Here is a 24,103-nt window from a genome sequence, read left to right on the forward strand (position 1 = left end):
AACAGCGTCTATAGTCTCATTTGTACTTATGTTACACTCAATTAACCCACAGCGAGTTCTTTTAGATGGAAACTGATTTACTTTGATTTAAATTTTGGTTTCAGATGTAAACAGATTATCATAGGGCTGATGGATGTACAGATGAAAGTCCTGCTTTTATGAGTCATTTTGTTCAATTTAATTAAAATTGTTTCATAATATCCATTTTTTTTGTGCTATTGCAGGTCACAAATATAAGTTAACTCTACACTGTTCAAGTTTACTATCCTTTTGTTAAATTAATATATATACAGCAAGATCTCTCTCATGCATTTTTACAGCAGTTTAATGTAGTGGATGTTTTCACCCCGATCATAGCACAATGGTGGTAATTATGTTTTAGTCAAAATCTCAAAATATGTGTCAATGCGATTTTTTTTCCAGAAATCATCCCGCTAGCTGAAACCGAGAGAAAGTAATGGCCACATTAACACTCAAAATCACCCCAGAGTGGATGAAAACATCTCCAACAGTACATAAGGGTTAATATTGTTGTTAAAGCTTTAATCAGCTTGATAGACTGACAGACTGTTTATTAGTAAGTAGGGTTTCTGTGATTGATCATAATAAAGTGCTAATTTTTTACCATTTGTGTTAATGCATTTATGCAATGTCTGAGCAGCGTTAAAGGAATCAGTGTAAAGACAGTTAAATGTCACTATAGAAGCACTTCTGTGCCAACTTTGAGGTGTAAATATGGTAACTATAGTGCAGGTGGTGTAAGGTAGAAGATTTTTTCCACACATATTTATTTGGAATGCCAGAGGAACATATCATCCAAACTTATTCTTTGCCAAGTCATGTTATTTTTATTTGCTTTGGGAATAACAAGACGACTTGGAGGAAACAATAGGGAGAATCACCTAATTCTAGCTCTATCATATTTCCCTTGCACAGCATGGGATCTGTTCTCCTTGCACCTGAACTGTCAAAAACAAACAGTTTTCAAAATGTACTTCTAGTGGACATCTCGCATACATGCATTCGGATATGACTTATTATAAGTAAAAGTAAAAAGTCATTTGAGCTGAGCACATCTAGTGCTCTCCAGTCTAGTGCTGTCCAAGTCTTTCACTTTTGCGTGTAAAAGGATTTTGACAGTGTCTTCTAACTTATATTAAGTGTGTCTATTTTGTAAAGCTATTTTTGCCCAATAAATAAAATACAAATACATTAATATTTGTACCATAACTGATGGTAATAAATAACAAATTGCATCCTAAATATTGATTATTTTCTCAGCTCTCCCAAATAATTGTCCAGGCCACTTTGCTCTTGGTAGAGAGGAGAAAATTTTATATATATAGCACCATGCCTGGACATAGATCACTTCTACCTTATGAGCATTGACTCTGCCTATTTTCCGCTACGTTAATTTGAGCCTTACTTATTATAGTATGTTCATCAAAATGTAAATGAGATTATACTTATTTGTTCTTTAATTTGCACATTGTCTGTAAATCATCCTCAGAAATTTACACAACCATTGCCTCTGTTTTGGAATTGTGCTCTCAAGCATGTTGGCCCTATTTGGTGGATATACAGTAACTCTTTATCATTTGAAACGAGTCTTATAAAGCTAAAACAAATGCTTATCATCTAAGTGTAATATATTAAAATAAGTCTCAAGGCTCATTTATACTTCTGCGTCAAACACCGGCGTATGCTACGGCGCTGACGCATAGCCCTTCGCCGTGGCCATCGCCGTCACTGACGTGCACCTCTCAAAAAATGTAATTACACGTCGCAACGACGCGTAGCGCAAGCTCTGTGATTGGTCGGCTTGGTAGGGCTGACGAGTCTGGGCGGGACCAAGAGCCGCGCGAATGGTGCGACGCCGCGAGCGATTTTTAGAGTCCTGTGAAGGAGCTCCGGATGGAAAGTTTTGTTTTGTGTTTACCTCATAGTTAAAGTTGTTGCACGTCCGCCAGTTCCTGCCTCAAAATGAGCGAGTTTGAGCCACTTGTACACCCCGGAAGTGTTCAGGAAAAGCAAAAAAGTAGTGAAGAAACTCGACACAAGGGGGCATTTACACCTCACTGCCAACTAGCGTTTCGGAAGTGTTAATGCAGACCGACAGAGACAGCGCGCAGAAGTATAAATGCACAGCCACGCGCGTTGCATGCGCCGTGGGTTACGCCGGTCACCTGACGCAGAAGTATAAATCAGGCTTCAATATCTTGTATACAGTAAAACATAATAATAAAATAATTTGAGCGATTTCAAATATTTGACTAGAAAGCCACTTAAAAAGATGTTCAAATTAATTTGATGTCATTTTCACTTGTAATTTTGGCTTGATTTGAGATTAGGGAACACAATACAGCATGGGACTATATCAGGCTTATTTATAGCTTGTTTTAAATATTTTATTAAATCACAATTTTGATAAGCAGAAGATTGAATTGAAGATTGAATCTTCCTATTCCAATATTAAAAATTGGTCACTGAGTAGACTGAATTATTTTTGAATCTCAGTATGTCATTCAGGTTTTGCAGTTGCTAAATACAGACGTAAACATGATTTAAAATGTTTTAAAGTTGTCCACTTTCAACCACTTCTAGAGGTAGTAGAAAACACATTTGATGGAATTGCTTTCGTAGAGTAAAAGCTTACAGTGAAACAGCTGCATTAGACCACCTACTCTGTCTACTGACCTAACAAGTGAGCGTTTTGGCACTTATTGTGAGAAAGCAATCAAAACAAGGTATTCACATTTCACTGTATTGTACCAGATTGCAATCAACACCCTAGTTGCCATCCAAATCCTTTTCATTTGATTACTTGCATGGGGATTGTTCATCTGCAATATTACCTGTGCAACATGGGCTTTAGAAACGGTGCCACAGTCTCTCTGGTTAATCAGCATGGTCAGGACACCAGCACACCGACATCTCATGCTGGGCCCCGGTGTTGAAAACAGCATATTTATTCAGGTCTTTCCAGCAGTGATGTCATCATTGTTATAACATGATGATGATGGGCTCTGTTAAAAATAACTGCAAATAACCACAGCGGGTTGCCAGTTGTTCATGACAGTTTAATTAAATTTCACCCACGGCCCAATAAATGCATGCAAAGGCTTGAGGACAGACTACCGTACATTCTCAGACAAAAGCCAAAACAGCACCGTTTGTTTGCATGCTGGCGGACGACAAGAGGTCCGCATGACTGCAAAGCAAAAATTGAGAGTTATTAATGGCTGACAGTGCGTGGCGGGCCGCTGCCAGTATGATAAACAGTGCTCGGTGTTGCTGTTTTTATATCACATATTATATCAGGCCATTACTGCACTCAGTGGTCTGCAAAGCTCATTAATCCGCCTTGTCTCAAAGGTGTCACCGCAATCGGGCTGTCCTTTTTAGAGACGTGCCCCTGTGGCTGTAAATCTGAGCCCGAGATGTGGAAGTCCTCATAGCATCTCAAACTAATGCATCATCATCGTCATCATTATCATTATCAGGCTGTGCTGACGACTGAGCTGCCTTCATCATCAGCAAGGGCCACAAGGGGGGATCGGAGTTGCAAGTACTTTATCTTTGTGTACTTTATCCTTACTGCTGTACTGGATAATATTGATCTGATTGACCTAAGAGGTCAAGCTTTGGCTGGTTAGTATCCAGTTCAGCCCCTTTGATCCTTTATATTGACGGCAGTACGAAAGTAAGTCTATTTTGTTGCACTAGAGATGTTTTATTCTGAAATGACAAGTTTTTTCCACAGTTTTTTCTACATTTTTTTTAAAAAGTGAGTAAACTGGTTGGCGTGTCATGGTGGCGCAGTGGGTAACATGATCACCTCAAAGCAAGAAGCTCGCTGGTTCGAGCACTGGCTGGGTCAGTTGGCATTTCTGTGTGGAGTTTGCATGTTTTCCCTGTGTTGAGGAGGGTTTCCCCACAGTCCAAAGACGTGCGCTACACAGAATTTAATAATGTAAATTGGCCATAGTGTATGTGTGTGTGTGAATATAAGAGTGTATGGGTGTTTCCCAATGTAGGGTTGCGGCTGGAAGGGCATTTGCTGCGTAAAACATATGCTGGATAAGTTGGTGGTTCATTCTGCTCTGGCAACCCCTGATGAATAAAGGGACTAAGCCGAAAAGAGAATGAATGAATGAAACTGGTTGCTTTAACAATAAGTTGCCTTTACTTAAAATTTGAGAAAACTTGTTACTTTTAACTTTTAAATGGACTTAATTGTGTAACTATGGACAGTCCATTTACTTTATTTAACTTTATTTATGTTAAGTCAACATGTTTGCTCACTTTTAGGGCATACTCACACTAGGTACAGTGGCCTTGAACGGCGATGAAGCGTGATTGTTACCCCTCCCCTCTCCCCCGATGGCCTGCACTCATACTGTATTTTGCCTTCTGAACCTAAGCACACTTACGTTATCAATGATGCAACTGTTCAGTTTGACGGGAAGGAAAACGCTCTCGCTCAGCGCAGTGAAGATTGCTTTAGTCATTAGAGCAGTAACACGCAGTCACATATTTTGCAAAAACAGATTCACAACTTTTGACGCTCATAAATTATCATAAAAGTCATCATGCTGGACGTTTTAGGAGGTTTTCTGAAGGTGCATCTGTCGTGCAGTGAGGGCTTTGGGTCTTTCATAAACTACGACAGTTTGTGTTCATTGAATAGCAAGAATGATTAATAAATTCACATGAAAATCCCTTAAAAGTGACTTTGCGTACTGTGCCAAAATCCCAATTGAACCACGCTTTGGCACACCTCTTCCAATCGGGCCAGGGCTGGCCAACTGAACCATGTCTGAACCCCATTCGGAGCATGCACACTTATTTGGAGCCTAGGCACTGTACAGACAGCATAGTGCGAGTTAGTAAAATCAACTAACCCTTTTGTAAAGATCCTGGTATACTTAAAACAAAATGTGCAACTGAAGTTATATAATTTTGAACAAAATCTGGTCAAAACAAGTTCGTTTTGAGTTTATTTCTGCAGTTTGAAGCTGCTCACCATAGCAAACTTTTGGTCAAGCTCATTTTGGCTCTTAAACACTTTTGACCAGTAACAATTATTCAATCAGTGTCTCTGTTCTGGAACTCTACATTGTTTGACCTGTGATTTCCTCCCTCTGATATGTTTCCCATTCTACAGGCGTCAACAGGAGAACAACATCCAAAACAATAACAGTCACATGAATACACTGGAGAGTCTAGTAGAAGAGCTGGTACAGATGTATTTGCACCTGTTTGATTGTTCATGCAGAGATTTCAGGAGTTCACACTTAGATATGCTTGGCATTAATAGCAGATTTGGCATGCTGTCCAGGGAGAGAACCCTGGGCTCGGAGATAATTGAGCCCAAGGCTCCCGCCTGGTCAAAACTCATATAAAGGGGGTCCAAGATCAGGTTGATGGGGCGGAAGGGGGGATTCTTCCAGAAAATAGGGCAGTAGGATGAATTCTGTCTATTTATTGTAAGCTTGGATCAATCTGAATAGGATTATTACTGATTACAAATGAGAAGTCAGCCTTGATCAACCATATCACGTGCTCCTCTCAAAATTAGTTTATAAAAAGACACGGAAGGGGTCACACACCGGACAAGAAGCCCACCTTATCTTTTCTATGAGTTTTTGCTCACCTGCGGTGCCACTTGGCATCTGTCCACCACAAATAGAAAACAATGTAAAGATGGAATGTGCTTCTTGGTGAGTAGGCTGCTTGCCTGATGTTTATGAAAATATTATTCTGTGTCAGCCAACATTGTTGTGTTTAGGGGTACATGCGAACAATGTTATACCGCCTATGCAGTGCAAGGGTGTTGCAGTGATCGAAAACATTATACCATCACTTTTTGCCCTCAAAAGAAGAATGAAAATAACTTTGTTTGAAGTATACCCAGGCCTTTATAGTGCACTTGGCTGCTTTGAAATTGCAGCTTAGGGTTGTTGCGAGTAAAGGGTTTGAAATGAGGTGCCCATGAGAAAAAGTTCCAGGGGGTACAATGCTTTTCTAGTAGTGTCTTTGAGATGAATTTAGATGGATGGCTCTCTACAGGTATTACAGGCCATCCTGGACTCACTATAAAATAGCTTCCAAATAGCAATTTGCTAGCAAATGCAACATGTGTCTTAGCTCCATTACACTCCCAACCCTACTCACTAGGGTTTGCAAGACAGTGTGAACTGCAAAGACATTTTTTTTTTCACCCAGCTGTGGTCCTCTCAAACTGTCTAACAGTGACAGGCTTGACAGTGTGCACCAATATAGAGCCTCTAGCTGCTCTGAATGAAGTGTAGGAGGAAAGAAGTCGCCTTTCGTTTCCTTCAGTTCTCTGAGAGATAGAGCACATTGTATTACCCGCTTAAGGCCAATTATCCAAGTGCTAACTTCAATGAATTGAACATTGTTTGAAAAGCTTAGTGTGTCGCAGTCATTAGCGTGAGACAGACTTATTGTGGTATTGTTCATAATCTTTTTTTTTTTTTTTTTAATAATGTCCTGTGTCCTTAATTACAATTAATAAAACAAAAAAAAAAACATGATTACTTCCACTTTTAACTTTAATGTGCAGGATTTCCAGTGTCAGTAAATAGACTAATTACATAGTTATATTAGATACATTAATATATTTCAGTAAATTATACCAGGAACAGGGTTAGAATACTTGAAAATGCTTGAATGCTAGTATTTTCAAGGTATGAAAAGTGCTTAGATTTAGATAAGATATCTTTTTCTTAGTCTCTATTTTAAAGGTCGCCACAGCAGAATGAACTGCCAACTATTCCAGCATATGTTTTATGCAGCAGATGCCCTTCCACCCACAACCCAGTACTAGGAAACACACATACACACCCATTTACACACACCCAGTTCAGTTTATTCAATTCACCTATACCATATATCTTTGGACTGCAGGGGAAACCCACGCGAACATGGAGAGAACATGCAAACTCCACACAGAAATGCCAACTGGTCCAGCCGGAACTCAAATCAGCGACCTTCTTGCTGTGGGGCAACAGTGCTAACCACTGAGCCACCATGCCTGCTTTCATAATAATTTCTATTGCTAAATAGATAATAATAAGTAAACTATATTAAACTTATGTTTATTGCATTATATAAAAACTGGAGATGCGTCTGTAACATGATCTTGCTGTATTTTCTGTATTAAGCAGTTGGAAAAGACACAAATGAATGGAGATTACCACTTCATGAGTAAACAATGCATGAAATTAAAATAAAATACATATAAGATGTGGCTAAGTGACATTTAAAATAGTAAACCATGCCAATTCAATTATGGGCTTTGGGCAAACATACCATCAAAAATCCATTGAAGCACTATACTATAGAATTCTATAACAAAGGTCTTATTGTATATTTTCATAAAGTACGTATATGTGTGTAAATATTTAATTTGATTTGAAATGCTGTAAATGTACCTGGAAAGTGGTTGAAAATGCTTACATTTGACTTTGGGAAAGGTATAAGAACCCTGCAGGAACAGCTAACTGCTATTTGTTGCCTTATCAGTTAGTGCCCTTGTCCTATTATTAGTCTGTGTAGCCAAAGCTGAAGGAAGTCTATATGATTAGCTGCCATTTCTTGACACTGCTTCGAATTTAATCCAAGAGATTTAAGATTTTATCACAAGTCTCGCCTCAGGAGAAAGCTAATCAAAGTTGGCCCACCATCTGCACGCACGCATGTTATTGTGACCCAATGTTGTTAAAGTGACAAAGGACTCCATGACTGTACTGTATGAATCCACTTGCCCTTGGTATGTCTTGAGCCAGACTCAATGCTATTGCTTTGATTTATTTCTTGAAGTTGTCTTTTGCCCAGCAACTCAATTGCCAGAGAGCCGCAGCCTCTCTGTCTGTTTAGAGCTGCAATCCAGCAGCTTGTAAATCAGAATCCGCAACTACCCTCTCATACTCGCGTACACTAACAGTCTCTTCCTCATCCCAAGAAGAGAAACCCCAAAGGCATAGTGAGTGGGACTGATTAAGACAGGCAAGAATTTGATTCCTGTTGCTTTATTCCTCTTGAGAGTGGCTGCAGGATATTAATCTGGCCAGTGCTGCTTATGAGGACTTGCCACAGGCTCTTGAGCACTTTATTGTTGAATTACATTTTGTTCTCAATCCCACTACCTAAGTGCTTGAGGAAGTCTTTGCCGCAGTTTGAACGAGCATCTGCGTCCTTTCAACATTTTGATTTCTTTAATGTATTTTCAAGTTGAGCCGTCTGTCTTTATTGTTTGGCTTTATTTATTTATTTATTTATTACCAAAATGAAACATGGTAGCAAGGTGCTGAGTTCTGAGTAAAAATTATTTTCTTCATATTACTTTTGTTTTTCATTCAAATATGTAAACATCCTTACAACAAGCTATCTTTGCTTGACTAAAGCCCTGTTTAGATCACACAACCATGTCACAATTTTGGCACAATTTCCTTGACGTAGGGTGTCGCGGGCATTGTGACACAAGATTAAATTATTTCTTCTTGTGTAATGTGGTATAGTTCACAACAACCGATACCATGTCTGTGACTCCTCACGACACCATTACAGAAAGTCTAGCATGTTTATTTTATTTTTTCCCAGATCTTCACGACAAGTTTAGTGTCATGGGTGACACTGTACAATAGGAGCACATAATTTCTCAGTTTTATCCGCTGGTGCTGCTTTTAATCTGCAGGTCAGGTAATAAAAAAACAAGCTGCATATTTACTTTTGGATGGGTCACTGGCGGATAAATCAATCATTCGTTATGCAAACTTTTACTACTGTAAAATAATATTTAAGTGTTTTAAGTAATTTTATTTGACAAACAAGAAGCACATACGGTAGCATAGCCTTGTTTTCAGAGAATATTTTGGATTTTGTTGTGTGTTTGTATGTGCATAAAATCTTACTGTGGTATCCGTAATAACCGTAACCTTCAGAATCAGTCAGGCACATAATTGACTAAACTAAGAGTGAATAATTTAATAATCGGGTCTCATTTAAGTGTTAAAGTCTTGCTAGATGCTCTTGCAAAATAAACATACATTTCCGTTCATAAACCTCCAGTCTTTCTTACTTTCAATTTTATTTTAGGCCAAAGGTCCCCTTTCGTAATAACTTAAACTGTCCAATAATAAGAGGAGGAAATAAATAAGGGGAAGGATCAACAAATGCATGACAGACTAAACATATAAACATATGTGCTTTGTACTTAAGCCCTCTATAAATGATTTATAATCTATCAAATTATGCCACTTTAAATAATGTAACTTTAAATAATCCCTCTCTGACTGACTTTATTTGACTTATTATCTGCCTTGTCAGGGGTCGCCACAGCTGAATGTGCTGCCAATAACTTGGGCATATGTTTTATACAATGAATGCCCTTTAGCCGCAACCCAGAGTGCAACCCTCAAAGCTGGGAAACACCCACTCACTCTCCTATTCAAACACTATGACCAATTTAGTTTGTCCAAATCCCTTAAACCAGTGGTTCCCAAAGTGGGGGCCGGGACCCTCTGGAACATATTGAGCATATTAGAATTACCACATATTTTCACCATAAAAATTATAGTTTTTAATAGTAAAAAACAACAAAATGCAAATTACAAAACTTCAGCCTTTAAATTATTATTATTTTTTTAATAGGATTGGTGTGTTCACATTAGATTAACACAGCAGCAATGGGATCAGCTGCAGCAGAATAATTTTATAGCACCAGGTTAAACTTTGACACCCTTCATAGCAATCAAATACATTAAAAATAAATACAGCCCACAACTTAATATTATGAATGATCTCTGACTGGCGGTCACCAAAATTAAACCAAGAATATACTTGTGCTGAAAACATTGTCCACCAGTCCCTTTAGTTGAGGTTAATATTAAATCCAAGAAATGATTAAATGACCATAAATAATATGGTTGTTAGACTGTTGCACTTTTTGTGTTGTCAATATGCTTGTGTTTACATAGGCCTATTGTTCTGTGTGCAACCTTTGTATATTTATCAACACCTCTGAGGAATTTGGGGGTCACGAGTCAATAGCATTGTTATTTAAGGGGCTGAAAAGTTTGGCAACCTTTGCTCTAAACAGTCTTTGGACTGTTGGGGAAACTGGAGCACCCAGAGGAAACCCACACAGACAACCATTTAGCCACTTTGCGGTCGAATTTAAAATAATTAAGGTGATATTTGCATAATATCTTTCTTTCTTGTTAAATACACAGAGCTTTCTAGATTAGATTAGTATTATTACTGTAAAACAACCTTTATTAATCATTATTTAATCATAATTTTCAGTTACTATCCAATCTAATTAAATTATTCTGGATTAATAGATGGCTTTAGTTAAAGTTGCAAACAAATCAAGGCAGATGTGCGTGGACTTAATACCCTCTCTATGTCATTCCCCATCACTACGGATGAAGTATTCGCCTTTAAAGAAGCTTCCACCTTGAGTTTTGTTTCTATGGCAACTCTATTCTGTCCTCAGATAAAAGAGCCATTATGATGTTTTGCAGTGGATTGGAGAGATTGGGTGAGGTTTTTTTTTTTTTTTTCTGTAGATTTCTCTCGTTAAAATCCTGACAGTTGGCACAGGGTCCTGCATGTAGTGTCTTGTCCACAACTGACCAGTGACTCTAATGTGATATGGGCACATCTTGAGTGTCTCCCCTGTGCCACTCATTGAAAGAACACCAATTTGCCCCCACATGCTGCGCAAATACTCTGCTTCAGTCTACTTCCCACATGCCGCTGAGAGTTGACAATTTTTTGACGTAGCTCTCATGTATACAGGTCGACAAGATTCAATTTCCTTGTACATAGATATACAAGATTCAATTTTAGGCCCTAAAATACTGTTTTCCTCTGCAGGCAGACCTGTAGAGACCAACAAGTATGAAATTGCTTAGAGAAATATTTTCTCTCTGCCTGCGCTTTTGGAAACCTGACACATACTGTATGTAGATATCCTTGCGTGCTTAATTATAAACATATTTGAAGTGCTAATATTTGGCAGTCTGCAGATACCTCTTTACTTAAAAGCTAATGTGTATATACTTTTACTTTGTCTAAGATTAATTGATTAAATTAATAAAGTAAGATGCTAAATGAAGCCAGACAGAGTAATAATAATAAAGCATTGATTTTTGGCACTGCTGTGCTGTCTGGATCTCATTGTACATTGAACATCGTGATGATATTTGTGCTGTGCTAGGCTTTTCAAACTTTTTTTGGTACAGCATGTGCATAGTGTTTTATCATTTGTTGTTTTTAAAAATGGAGAACTTGGTGTCTAAGTGATGCCTCACAGAAGGAAGTTTCTGTTTCAAGTCCCGTCTGGACAAGGATGCCTCTAATAGACTAGACTAAAATAAATAGACTAGTCATCAAATAAACAGAAATGAATGACTACACATACAGTATAAACTAAAGCCTGTCTTAGGTGTCTTCATGTCTTCTTAGATTTTCATGGACAGCCCAAGTTTAACCACGCTCTCTATGTTTAGATGTCTATTAGATGTCTGTTAAACACAAAATTTTGCCCATGTTTGTGTGGGTTTCCTCAGGGTGCTCCAGTTTCCCCAACAGTCCAAAGACCTGTAATATAGGTTAATTGGATAAACTAAATTGGCAATAGTGTGTGAATGACAAAAATGTGTGGGCGTTTCCCAGAGCTGTAGGTTGACCTCCCAGTGCTGGGTTACTGCCAGAAGGGCATCCGCTGTGTAAAACATATATCAGAGTAATTGGCAGTTTATTTCACTGTGGGAACCATTGTAAGACAGGGAATAAGCCAAAGGAAAGTGAGTGAGTTAAAACAAAGACAATCTGATAGGTGTATTTATGTTTATTTATATCCTCTGTTTGCATGTTGTTATCACTGTGTTTGCTAGTTACCAAGATACACACACTCTAAAGCAATATAAATAAAGCAGTGTGGTATTGTTAATGTTTACCTAAAATACTACATGACATCTTTATATTGGCCTGGAATGAGCAAACAGCGTTATCAAGCAATTTGTAATTTGCTTAGGTAAATTTTTAGTGTCTATTATTGTGTCCAGTTGTTAACCAAATGATACATTTAACAAATCGTCTTTTTCAGGGGCCATTTTTGATGAGTCTGCCAAAAAGGACGATGAGGTGTTCCGAATGGCAGTGGCGGATCTCAACCTCAACAATGAAATCCTGGAGACAGAGAAGATCACTGTGTCCGTGGAGTTTGTAGATGGAAACAACCCTTTCCAGGCAGTGCAGGAAGGTAAGTCACCTGTTTTCAGAATATGCTTGTGCACTCTACTGGGCTCCTTTAACTAAAGTTTCGACACTGAGAATAATCATTGAGTGAATGATCCTTCTTAATACAATTTACATAGCAATTGGATGAGAAGATGGATGAATGGATGGATGAGATGGAATAGAATAGGATGATTGGATGGATGGGTGGATGGATGGATTATTAGATAATTGTCAGTAGTTAGATATGTTGGTTGGGTGGTTTGATGGTTTAATAGACTGATAGGTAAAAGACAGTGGGTGGTGTTCTAGCTTGCTAAAATCAGTGGATGGGTGGATTTACATGTTCTGTAGGTTAGAAAGATCAATGAATGGATGGATAAATTGCCTAGTGAAGGTAAGCTAATGTATAGGTTACTAGGATCACAGGGTAGATACGCAAATTATGTACAGATAGTGGATGATAGGTTACAATAGTGGGTAGGTATAACACTATTGTATCTATGTTCTGTAGGACAGAGAAATCATTGGATGGGCAGAGAGATACATTAGATCAAGGGTGTCAAACATTTTCGAGGGCGGCAGCACTGCAGTTTACTTCCTACCCTGCTTTAACATACTAACCTGTAGTTTTCAAACAAGCCCGAAGAACTTGATTGGTTTGATCAGGTGTGTTTAATTAAGGTTAGACCTAAACTGCGCAGAGCTATGGCCCTCCAGGAATCGAGTTTAACAACCCTTTGATTTAACCTACGCACCCGGTGATTTAATCCAGTGTTTCTCAAACACGTTCCAACATCGCATGTTTAGGATGTCTCCTTTGTGTCACACCCTTTACAGGTCTTTTAGTCTCTGCTAATAAGCTGATGATCTGAATCAGGTGTGTTTGGTTAAGGAGACTAAGAAAACAAGCAGAGCTGGTTGAAACACACTGATTTAATCTACCAAGCCTATTTACCCACCTAATCATCATCTAGTCTATCCAATCTATCTAGTGACCTAACAAATCCAGCATATCCAGCTACCCATTCGGTGACGTCATAACCTTTTCAACCTATCTACAGTACTCACTCACTCAGTGATCTAAGCTATATAAACTATACACCTATCAAGTCATCTACCTAGCCAATTGATCTATCCACCGACCTATTTAACATGCCTCTCCAGTTACTGGACCTAACCAATCCAACTAATCTGTCAAAATTTCAAGTGATCTATCCACACATCTTCTTATATATCTAACTGTTAGATCACTTGCAATCTCGATTCCTGGAGGGCCACAGCTCTGAAGAGTTTAGTTCCAATCCTAATAACACTCACCTAATCAAACTAAGTCCATCAGGGTTGTTTAAAACCGACAGGTAATGCGTTTGAGCATTTGAAATTCTGTCATACAGCACTTCAAAAAGGGGTGGGGTTAAACGAGATAAAGGGGTTAAAAAAGCAAGTGATTAGTCCATATTTTGTCATGTTTTGATCTTCGATTGGTCTCATTTAGTAAAGTAATGTAATTTCACAGGTTAGAGTTCACCAAGCTTGAACTTTGCAATGCAACGACAGTAAAACATGTTGCACAAGCTTGTGTTTTCGGTCTTCCGCATTTGCATGTGTATAAATGAAAATCTATGGGGTGAAAAGTGCAGTGTGACCACGGCTTAAGTGTGTTGGAGCAGGGTTGGAACTAAACTGTGTAGGGCGGTCTAGTTTGACACCCCTGGGTTAGATGGATCAATGGATGGGCTGATTTGTTGTAGAGGATAAACAGATCGTGGATTGGGTTGGATAATTTAGGTCACTGGATTGGTTGATAACTTGGATACGTTACTTGGTGAAAAGTTAGAATACTGGAGTGGTACTGTAGATCGGTTGGACAGATTAGATAGATCACTGGGTTGGTAAATAGTATCATAGGCTATAGATCTCAGTGTAGGTAGAAACTTGAGTTAAATGAGTGGATTGATTCATTAACTTCAGTGTAACATAAACCAAAATACATCATACACATGACCTGAAGGTCACTGGATGTTGTAAACAGAGCAAATGTAAAGCAGTTGCGGAGACTAACAGTTGCAGGCAGAGAAGTCAAAACAAGTCAATGTTTCATGCACACGGCGGAAGAATCGTAGAGTCTTATGGCAGTAGGCAGGAATGACCTTCAGCGGCACCCTCTGTTACACCGTAGAGGGATCACTCTGTTGCTGTATGCACTCTTCATTTCTGCAAACATGCCTTGGAGAGGGTGGGAGACATTGTTCATGACGTTCATTAAGCTGGACACCATTCTGCTCTGAGCCACTACCTCCAAAGAGACAAATAATGTTTGCATAAGACAAAAGACATGAATAGCCTGCATTTGTTTACTTGCTGTTTAAAATATACACATTTGTATGTAAATAGTTTGGGTGAATCTTAATTTGTACTCTGATCCCCAGTCATCAATTTAACTTAAAATAAGTTTAAAATTTAACTTAAAATTTAACTTAAAATAAGCCTAAGTTTATATATATATATATATATATATATATATATATATATATATATATATATATATATATATATATATATATATATATATATATATATATATATATATATATATATAATTTATAATAAAGCTGTGCTTCAATCCTCAACTTTATATGCTCACGCGGCCTAATGTTTTGCAATTGTCTGCATTCAACACAAAGGCAGCTTTCGGAGGTCAGCATTATCTCATATCCAAATATTTGATTGCAGATCAGCAGGATGATCTAATAATGCCATGATGCTGTGGTTTTCTCAAATTAGTGCTGTTAGTTCTTGGAGCAGGGCCATTTTCTGTTATCCTGCAGGAAAAAGAGGACAGGTACAAGACCCCTGGATCTCTGCCATTCATGCATCAGCAGGTTCACTGTGCTCTATACAATTGCAGAGTTCAGTTAACTAGCACTTAATCTAACTTTGGCATCTTCTGCTCTTCCTCCCTTTCTGCTATATAAGTTTTATGTGCCTGTTCTTATATGTTCTGATGTATTACCATGACCAGTTTCACTAAATTCCACAACGGAGCAATGATGGATTGAATTCTGCTGAATTGTGTCTGAACTCAGACAGTGTGTGATATTTACACAGAGGGGATTCACTAAGTAGGGATTATGTTGTTTATTTGCATGCTCTGTCTGTTGTTGTTTTTTTTTTTTTTTTTTGGCAAAAGATTGACTAAAGGAGATCTTAATATAATAATGCAAAAGACCAAAAAAAAAAAAAAAAACGATGCACACAAAATTTTTTATTGCAGAATTCTTCATCTTACAGGCTGCTTTTAAGTACCAAATTCTGAAAGGGATAAATAGGATCATTAAAATGTGCTGAACTACACCATGCATTGATATATGTCTCATCATGAAGTTCTTTTTCATTATCGGATCATAATTTTGATGAATCGCTGCTCTTATGATCAACAGAGAACGTACACAAACACATCTTTCAATAAATGTGTGTTTACCACCTGCTTAGCATGGGCGGTAATATCGCAACAATAATTGCACTAGACAAATAGCACCGACTGAGACGTGTTTGCACTGTGAAGAATGACAATGGCAGTATAAATAGAGGCTAGTTAAGTTTGATCACAGGTGGTTAGTAAATTAGATGTAGGTTTATGAGCTAAATGGCACACATTATGTTAAGCGCAGTGCTATTTCAGTTTCATTGAGATGGTATTGCAATTTGTATTAATAATTTGGTTTCTGTTTTTTTATTTCTAATTTGACTTTTACTTGTTTTATTTTGTTTGTGTATATAAACTGTCTATAGAAATCTTTTATTTCAGCTAGTTCAGTCGTACATGCTGAATATATACAGCATATATGACTGAACTAGCTGAATTTTTTTTTTTTTTTTTGTGAATGTTGAAGGTGACAAAAATGTAATAATTTATATGGTTTTACAGTTTATTTAACTAATAACCATAAAGGACAAATTGATAGGGGTCAAAGACCTATTACAGTTTTTTTTTTTTTTTTTTGTCACACATTTTACAACCCTGATGATAATTAAAAAAAAACTCTATACTCAAAACTCTAAACAGTGACAACTTCTAATGGATTGTTTAAAACTGTGCATGCTGGATTCATTTGTTTAGACAAGCCTTGCATTTGCTGGGTCATTGGTTTACATAATCCTTTTATCATACAAATACTAAATGAACACAACGTTAGAACACACACACACACACACACACACACACACACACACACACACACACACACACACACACACACACACACACACACACACACACACACAAAATACACATCACTTCAATAAACAATCATTAAAAATCATTAAATATTGTTGGTTAAAAATATTGTTGGATTTGACTACAGATTGTCCTTCACATCAGGGCTGTTTGTCAAAAATCTTGTAAAGAACCTTCTGTCAATGCAAATCCAGGCCTGACATTGGTCTGCTGTGGTGCTGTGAATGGACTCTTTGCATACAGTAATGTCAAATATAAAATATTGTCTGTAAAACCCATCTAGAACTCATATACAGTTGGAGTCAGAATTATTAGCCCCACTGTATTATTAGCCACCCCCCCCCCTTATTTTTTATCTTTGCCATGATGACAGTAAATAATATTTGACTAGATATTTTTCAAGACACTTCTATAAAGCTTTAGGTAAAGGCTTAACTAGATTAATTAGGTTAACTAAGCAGGATAGTGTAATCAGGCAAGTCATTGTTTAATGAAGGTTTGTTCTGTAGACTATTGAAAAAATATATAGCTTAAAGGGGCTAATAATTTTGACCTTAAAGTGGTTTAAAAAAATCAAAACTACTTTTATTCTAGCCGAAAAAAAAAAGACTTTCTTCAGAGGAAAAACCATTATCAGACATACTGTGAAAATTCCCTTGCTCTGTTAAACATTATTTGGGAAATACTTAAAAGAGAGAAAAAAAATAAATAAATAAAAGGTGGACTAATTATTCTGACTTTAACTGTAAATGGAACAAGGATGAATAATTATGAAATCTAAAGATAATGTAGTCCAGTTGGGTAATTTTCTCTGGTAATTGATGTAATTTGATTTATCCTAAAACTTATATGTAATAATGTACATTGGTTTCCATGTATCAAGAGTAATGCAACACTTATTTTTTGAGTGCAGTTGATTGTTACATCATGTTAATTAAATGAATAATGTGACGGGGGTGAGGTGTCTGACTCTCAATATCACTGTTGGGAACTGAGCGGGTTAATAACTGTACTGTGGTGTTTGTAATTGTACTATGGAGTGAATTTTGGGCGGCTGCTGCGATCGGATACTATACCAAAGTTTGCTACTTAGGGGTGTTACAGTAGACCAAAAAACTGAGGAGAAATAACAAAACGGGAGGGTGGTGGGAGGTGGGTCTAAAATACGGGAGACTCCTGGGAGTGTTGGCAGGTATGGTTGTGTTTGGAAATGATATCAGTTTGATGATCAAGTGTGTTATATTGAAAGGTAATCCTAGTTCAATGAACTAGTCAAGTATCTTTGACTAATATGTATTGTATCTAAGCATTTGAAAAAAGAGTTAAGAGTTTAACAAAATGGGCAATTTTGGCAATGGTAGTGAATTTTGTGCCTCGTGTTCTGAAATTTGGGGCAAAACAATAAAAAAAAAACTGTAAAACACACATACACATGTAGGAAGAATATTAAAACCCTAATAATAAAAAAGTAAGTCAAAATTACTTGATATTTTGGTCTGTTTAATGCTATACAATTCTGTAGAAATTATTATTATTATTATTATTATTATTTTTATTTTTTTTATTAACATCATCATTTTACTCATGTATTATGTGTGACCAATGTACCATGCCATGTATCATTTTGACAGCTTTAAGATCTTTTATTAGGCTAATCATCTCCCTTTTGACAAAACGTGGTTGCAAATATAAAACATAACCCCAAAAGAAGCAGAACATGACATGGCTGTTTTGCAACATGCCTGTTAGGTAACATCCGCTGCTAACGCTATTCAGATATGTTAATGTAAACATGGCTGACATTTTTCTGACTCTCATTCCCTTCATTTAATTGTCTGTGAGGCTGTCGCGCCAGTTGGCAAGCATCTTGGCTTTTTGTTCTCCTTCCCCTCTGAGTGTGGATGAATTGAGCTGCGCCACCATCCTTTTAGCCGTGTGGGGTCTTGGAGGTGAAGGGGAAAGTGGGACATGTTGTAGTTGACCCCTGTTATCTAATGGAGAGTCCTGCATTAGCTAACTACACCCTCTGCTCTCGATGGGTCTTCTAGCTCCCATAAAGCACTCCTTTAATATCCTTTTCTGTTATTTGTCTGAAGATTTTCCGTAAAGGAGCCTAATTACAGGTGCACATGTGTTGTGGTTCAGCATGAGTGCAGATGATTCTGCTTCTTATGGATGTATAATTCTGGACCTCGTTATTTGTTCCTCATTTGTTTAAACATCTGTTTTTTCTCCTCAAACTCAGCTTCCTGTTATGTGATTACATGAAATGCTTCTAGAAAACCTTGTCTCTCATGTACAATCTGTTCAGGATTGGGACTTTTTAATAAGCCAAGAGATAAAAAACAACTTTTGACAAAAGAGGCTGAAGATTTGACAGATTTAATCGACTTTCTAATGCGTAGATCAAGATGATAGCACATCTGTTTCTGATATTTCTTGTTTATTAATTGTAAATGAGGCAGAATTCCAGGAATTCACATTAATGGTGATTAGCATTAGCATGCTAGGATTAACACAAGCTGCAGGTTGCAGTGACTGGAAATTTTGTGAAATGTTACAGTTTCAGGCGAGAGATATTGTAATTAATGTTGCGGAGAATTTATGCAGATGATCAGCAACATCCAATGAGAAGGCAAGAATCTACAATAGAGCACAACAGTCAGGTTCCAGAAAAAATAGAAAAGACTCTCTACAGGGAAATTGATTTTTAACAATAACTGACAATCCTGTAAAGACACACCTGTTGTGAACTCTGAGGTGGTTAATCAATTGTATATGCTTCCGTTCAACCCATCTATTCACATTAATTCAACCTATTTTAAAAACAATAATAGTGCAATTTGTAAAAAAAATTACATCAATTAATCATGATTCTGTTCTGAACATTTCACAAATCAGGGTGGGGTGTTTTTTAACATAAAAGAGTGAAAAACAAACAATCAAACACAAAAACTAAATCTTGCACTGTACTGCAATGCAAAAAATAAATAAATGAATAAATTAAATTAAATTAAATTAAATTAAATAAATTAAATTAAATTAAATTAAATTAAATTAAATTGAATTAAATTAAATTAAATTAAATTAAATTGTTATTTTACATTGTATTTATTTATTTATTTATTTATTTATGTATTTATTTATTAGCAAATAGGCTTTTTTTCTGTCTTGTTTCTGGTCCAAAATTTCTAAAAACATTATCTGGACAAGAAAAATATAGTTTTCTTTATTTATTTATTTTTAATAATAATAAATAAGTTTTTATGAGTTTGTTTTGTCTTGTTTCTAGTCCAAAATATCTAAAACAATTAACTTAAGAAGCATTTTCTGCACAAAAAAAATATAGTTTATTTATGTATTTGTTTGTTTTTATTAGTATATACATTTTTGTCTTGTTTTTAGTCCAAAATATTTAAAACAATTAAATTAAGAAGCATTTTCTAGACAAAAAATTTTTGTTTTATTTTCAGAAATAGTTAGTCTGAAGTGTTTTTACCTTAATAAATAAGAAAATAATCTGCCAGTGGGGTAAGTACATTAATTTTGTTTTACGTTTAAAATAGGATTATTTTACATACACTACTTTACTTTTAAAGGTGCACTGGAATGGAAATGTGTGTTCTGTGTGAATAAGCCCTAACAACTTAATGGGAACACACCTAAATTGCATTATTTATTTTTATTTTTTTTAGCTGACTTTGAAAATATTTGCTTCACGTTATGATGGAAACCCAGCTATTGTTATTTTTCTTTTCAAAAGCAGCCAGATTGTTCTCAGGACTTCCAATAGCCTGCTATATCTGTCTATATTTGCATGTACGTGTGTACGCCTGCACATAGATTGCTTTGTTCATCTAGTTTTCTCTGTGCGACGTGTTTCTTAACCATCAGCGGCTTGTCTGAACTGCCATCTAAGTCAGATTCCCTTTGAACTCGCATCAGTAATTACAGTATGCTTTTACATTGATGTATCTTGTTTTGTCCTTTTCATTGAAGCATCATCAGGCTCACCGGGGAGCGTGTCTGTATGAAAGGTCAGAAGCACTGAAGGATGACTGGTGAATTGACGGGCCCTTCGCATACATTTAGGTTCTGAGAAAAAAGCCAAATGGTCTGCATGCAGTATACAGTAGATTTATTTGAATTAGTTTAATTATTTTGAAGGCCAATCACCATAAACCACTGCTAATCTGCATGATGGATCTTTTAATTATGAAGAACACACACAAACCAGAGCACCAGTCAATATAAACACTGAGACAGAAATGTCCGCATTTAGTAGTCGATCAATATGGGGTTTTATGGAGATTCTTGCTATTTTTAAGTCCAGGTTTTGAATATTCGGCTACATGCTTCAGTCATATTTGTTTATTATGAATAAAAATGTGTTCTCTGCAAATAAGTAAATGAATGAATGATGATATTATTGTATCTTTCTGTTTTTGACTGTAATGACGTGCATCTTTTATAAAAATGCTTTTCAATGGTAATTATTGTAAAAATGCACTAAAAAATAAACCTGAAATGAATTTAATTTAATCTAAGATGATCTTGAGTTTCATATATCCATTTGTACTGTGAGCTAAAGAAATGCCTGTCACTATGGCCACTGTACATCTGTAAAAAAAACATATTTCCTGGAAACATGACAGGGTGTCATTCAGAAGACCTCCATGTAATGCTTTTAACAGAACTGTGTACTAAAGCTTCATACTATAGTGACATTACTGTTAAAAATGCAATCTCTTCCTTTGTGATAAAATTGATGTTTTTTTTAAATATATATATTTCTGCTAGACGCTTATTGTAGTGTGTACAGCATGTCAAGGGTTTGACATCATGATTTAGTGTGGTGTGTTATGGAAAATTGCACTATTCTTTATGAACAATGGTGACAATGACATATATAATGCAGGGTCAAATATAACAGACATTCACTCTCAAGGGTAGGATAAAGAGACTAATTATAATGATGAGTGAAGATGTAAAAAGCAGCTTGAAGCAGAACACGCATAACATAAAATACAGTATGTGTGATTACTGCATTATTTAGTTTTTTCCTTATGATGAAAATTCTGAAGAAAATATTATAATAAAATGGTAAGTGAGGTTAAATAATACAGTGATTTCTCTTGTTTTAAAGTGTTCTCTCTCACTAAAAATTGACATTCTCTGGGGGTGGATGGGGGGGGGGGGGGGGTTACTGTGAAAGGTACCTATTTGTACATCTAGTTTGTGGATTAGATCTCATTTTGGGGACCAGTTGTGCAATTAAATATTTGTACCTCTACCTCTATTCACAAAAGTGTACTTCCATTTTACAATTTTTCTGACTGTGCTCATTTACATTACAGCAGTTTACTAAAAATGGGAACATTACAATTACACAAATCTGAGAAAAAATAAATAAAATTTTAATACATTAAATAACTGTAAAAATTAAATTAAATTAAATTAAATTAAATTAAATTAAATTAAATTAAATTAAATTAAATTAAATTAAATTAAATTAAATTAAATTAAATTAATAAACACACACTCCTGTAGTTTGCCATTATCGTTTTGGTTGCCATGTACGTGCATGTTTGCTTGCATTACTACATGCATTGACAGAACACTTACATGATTTTTTTCTTTAAAAAATATGGCATTTAGATTGCATTTTGCTGACAAAGGATGTGCAGATCCACATGCAGTTTATTAAAGAGAAGTCATGCAGTCAATGGTTAAAAACAGGAGCATATAGTGTCATAAGGGTAATTCAAAATATATGGTCAAAATACAGGCTAATGGTCAGGCTGTACAGCAAATAATCAAAATGTTAAACAAGACATGGATCAAAACACGGCAAGCCCAACAGAAAAAAAAAAAAACGTTTAAAATAATTTTCATGGGAAAACAAGACTCAGCAAAGTGTCTGTGAAAAGTTAGTGGTGTGTTTATATATATATTATATATATTATATAATATTATATATTATATATATTATATATATTATATATATATATGGCCCATGTAATCAGTAATCATGAATTTCAGCTGTGTGTGTGTGTGTGTGTGTGTGTGTGTGTGTGTGTGTGTGTGTGTGTGTGTGTGTGTGTTTGTGTGTGTTTGTGTGTGTGTGACCAAATTGTTGTCAGCTGTGACAGGAGTTGGTGAGTGCAGTTTGCTGTGGTTAGGCAGGAATACCGTAAGTAATTTTCAGCTGAGAAAACACAGCTTGTGATCACAACACCCCCAAACCAACATTTCTGTTTAAAAAAATGTGCAAAAATGCATAAAATGTGGCATTTTTTAGTTGATGCTCATGTTGTGTAATTGCCCTCTAAATTGTAAAGTTTTTCTGGATGATTTAGGCATTCCATCATCTCTGTGTTTGTTTGCATTGGCTCCCTATATTTAGCTGAGTACAATTTTCAAGAACAGTTCATCAATTATTAATTTCATAGATTCGACACTAAATCTCTGTTGAATTGAGGTGTTTCATTATTGATGACGGATAGCAAGGTAAGCTTACTTTCACGCTGGCCATCCTTAGCCACTGGGAACTGCTGTAAATTTGTTGATATTTAAGAACAGTGTGCTTTGCTTTCCCCCCTCATCATTTACCGCATAAATCATGTAGGTCTATAAAACTTATGGGAGTTACAGCTGTTAAACTTAGCCTTAAGGTATTTCAAATTATTTTACAAAAAAAAAAAAAAGTTTTGAAAGGCAAGCATCTTAAACTACAAGAGAGTGAATTGAGCTTTGGCAGGTTTCTCAAAAAAGCCTTAAGCGTCTTAAGTTATTACTTCATGCCAGGCAACTAAATCGGAAATAAATGTCACCTTCTAATATAATTCAATGACTTTCTGTGGCTTAAACACATGGCCAGTAGTTTTTTTTTTTTTTTTTTAACTGACTCTGCACTATTGACTTGCTTTACCTAAATACACTATAGTTTAGACTTGTGTGCCCTTCAGAAGTTTATATTCTGCAAGTGACTTGTGACAGCATTTACATATTGTAGCTCTTGATATTATTGCTTTTTTATTGCCATTATCCTCATTTGTAAGTCGCTTTGGATAAACGCATCTGCTAAATGATTAAATGTAAATGCATTTCACTTGTGCTGCAGAAACAAAGCGGCTGTTCTTGTCATCTACTTCATGTATGAACATTATGAGACAAGTCATGAACTAAATGTATTATGATCATGCATTCCAGAGCTGAACCAAAGCAAATATTGTTAAATAATATATGATTTTATGATTTTTCTTTTTTTTCTGAAAATGCTGGAAAACCTTTTTTTTTTTTTTTTTTGCTAATGAAGTCTATTATTTGACAAAAAGGGTAGTGTGGATTACTTTGAAGGATTTCTAAATATGGATTTTTTTTCTTTAAAAATGGTCTATGTGTCAGGGTTCTGCCACTCTGGTCTTTGTAAATTCTTGTTTTGGTGGCAGAGCTCTGACACTACCCATGTCCGGTCCTGTTTCTGTCTCTGTGTGCGTGCGCGCCGTCGTGGGTGTACGCAGAGTGTGCGCGCTTCTGCTTGACGCGGCCGCGCGCGCGCTCTGCATCCCTCAGACGCGTGCGCTCTTG

At 36.3% G+C, this 24,103-nt stretch overlaps 1 protein-coding gene across 10 annotated transcripts in view; it reads left to right on the forward strand.

Annotated features, from left to right (window-relative positions):
* Window positions 1–24,103, forward strand: part of grid2 (glutamate receptor, ionotropic, delta 2) — a 704,448-nt gene that overhangs the window by 84,594 nt on the left and 595,751 nt on the right. For all 10 annotated transcript variants that reach the window (XR_002459338.2, XM_073909344.1, XM_073909341.1 and 7 more), the window contains 1 exon segment: window positions 12,143–12,298. Coding sequence is in view for 9 of the 10 variants with exons in the window: in XM_005167161.6 (XP_005167218.1) it covers window positions 12,143–12,298 (156 nt within the window). In the remaining variant the exon portion in view is untranslated.

This window comes from Danio rerio, chromosome 8, assembly GCF_049306965.1.
Source record: "Danio rerio strain Tuebingen ecotype United States chromosome 8, GRCz12tu, whole genome shotgun sequence".
Lineage (NCBI taxonomy): Eukaryota > Metazoa > Chordata > Actinopteri > Cypriniformes > Danionidae > Danio > Danio rerio.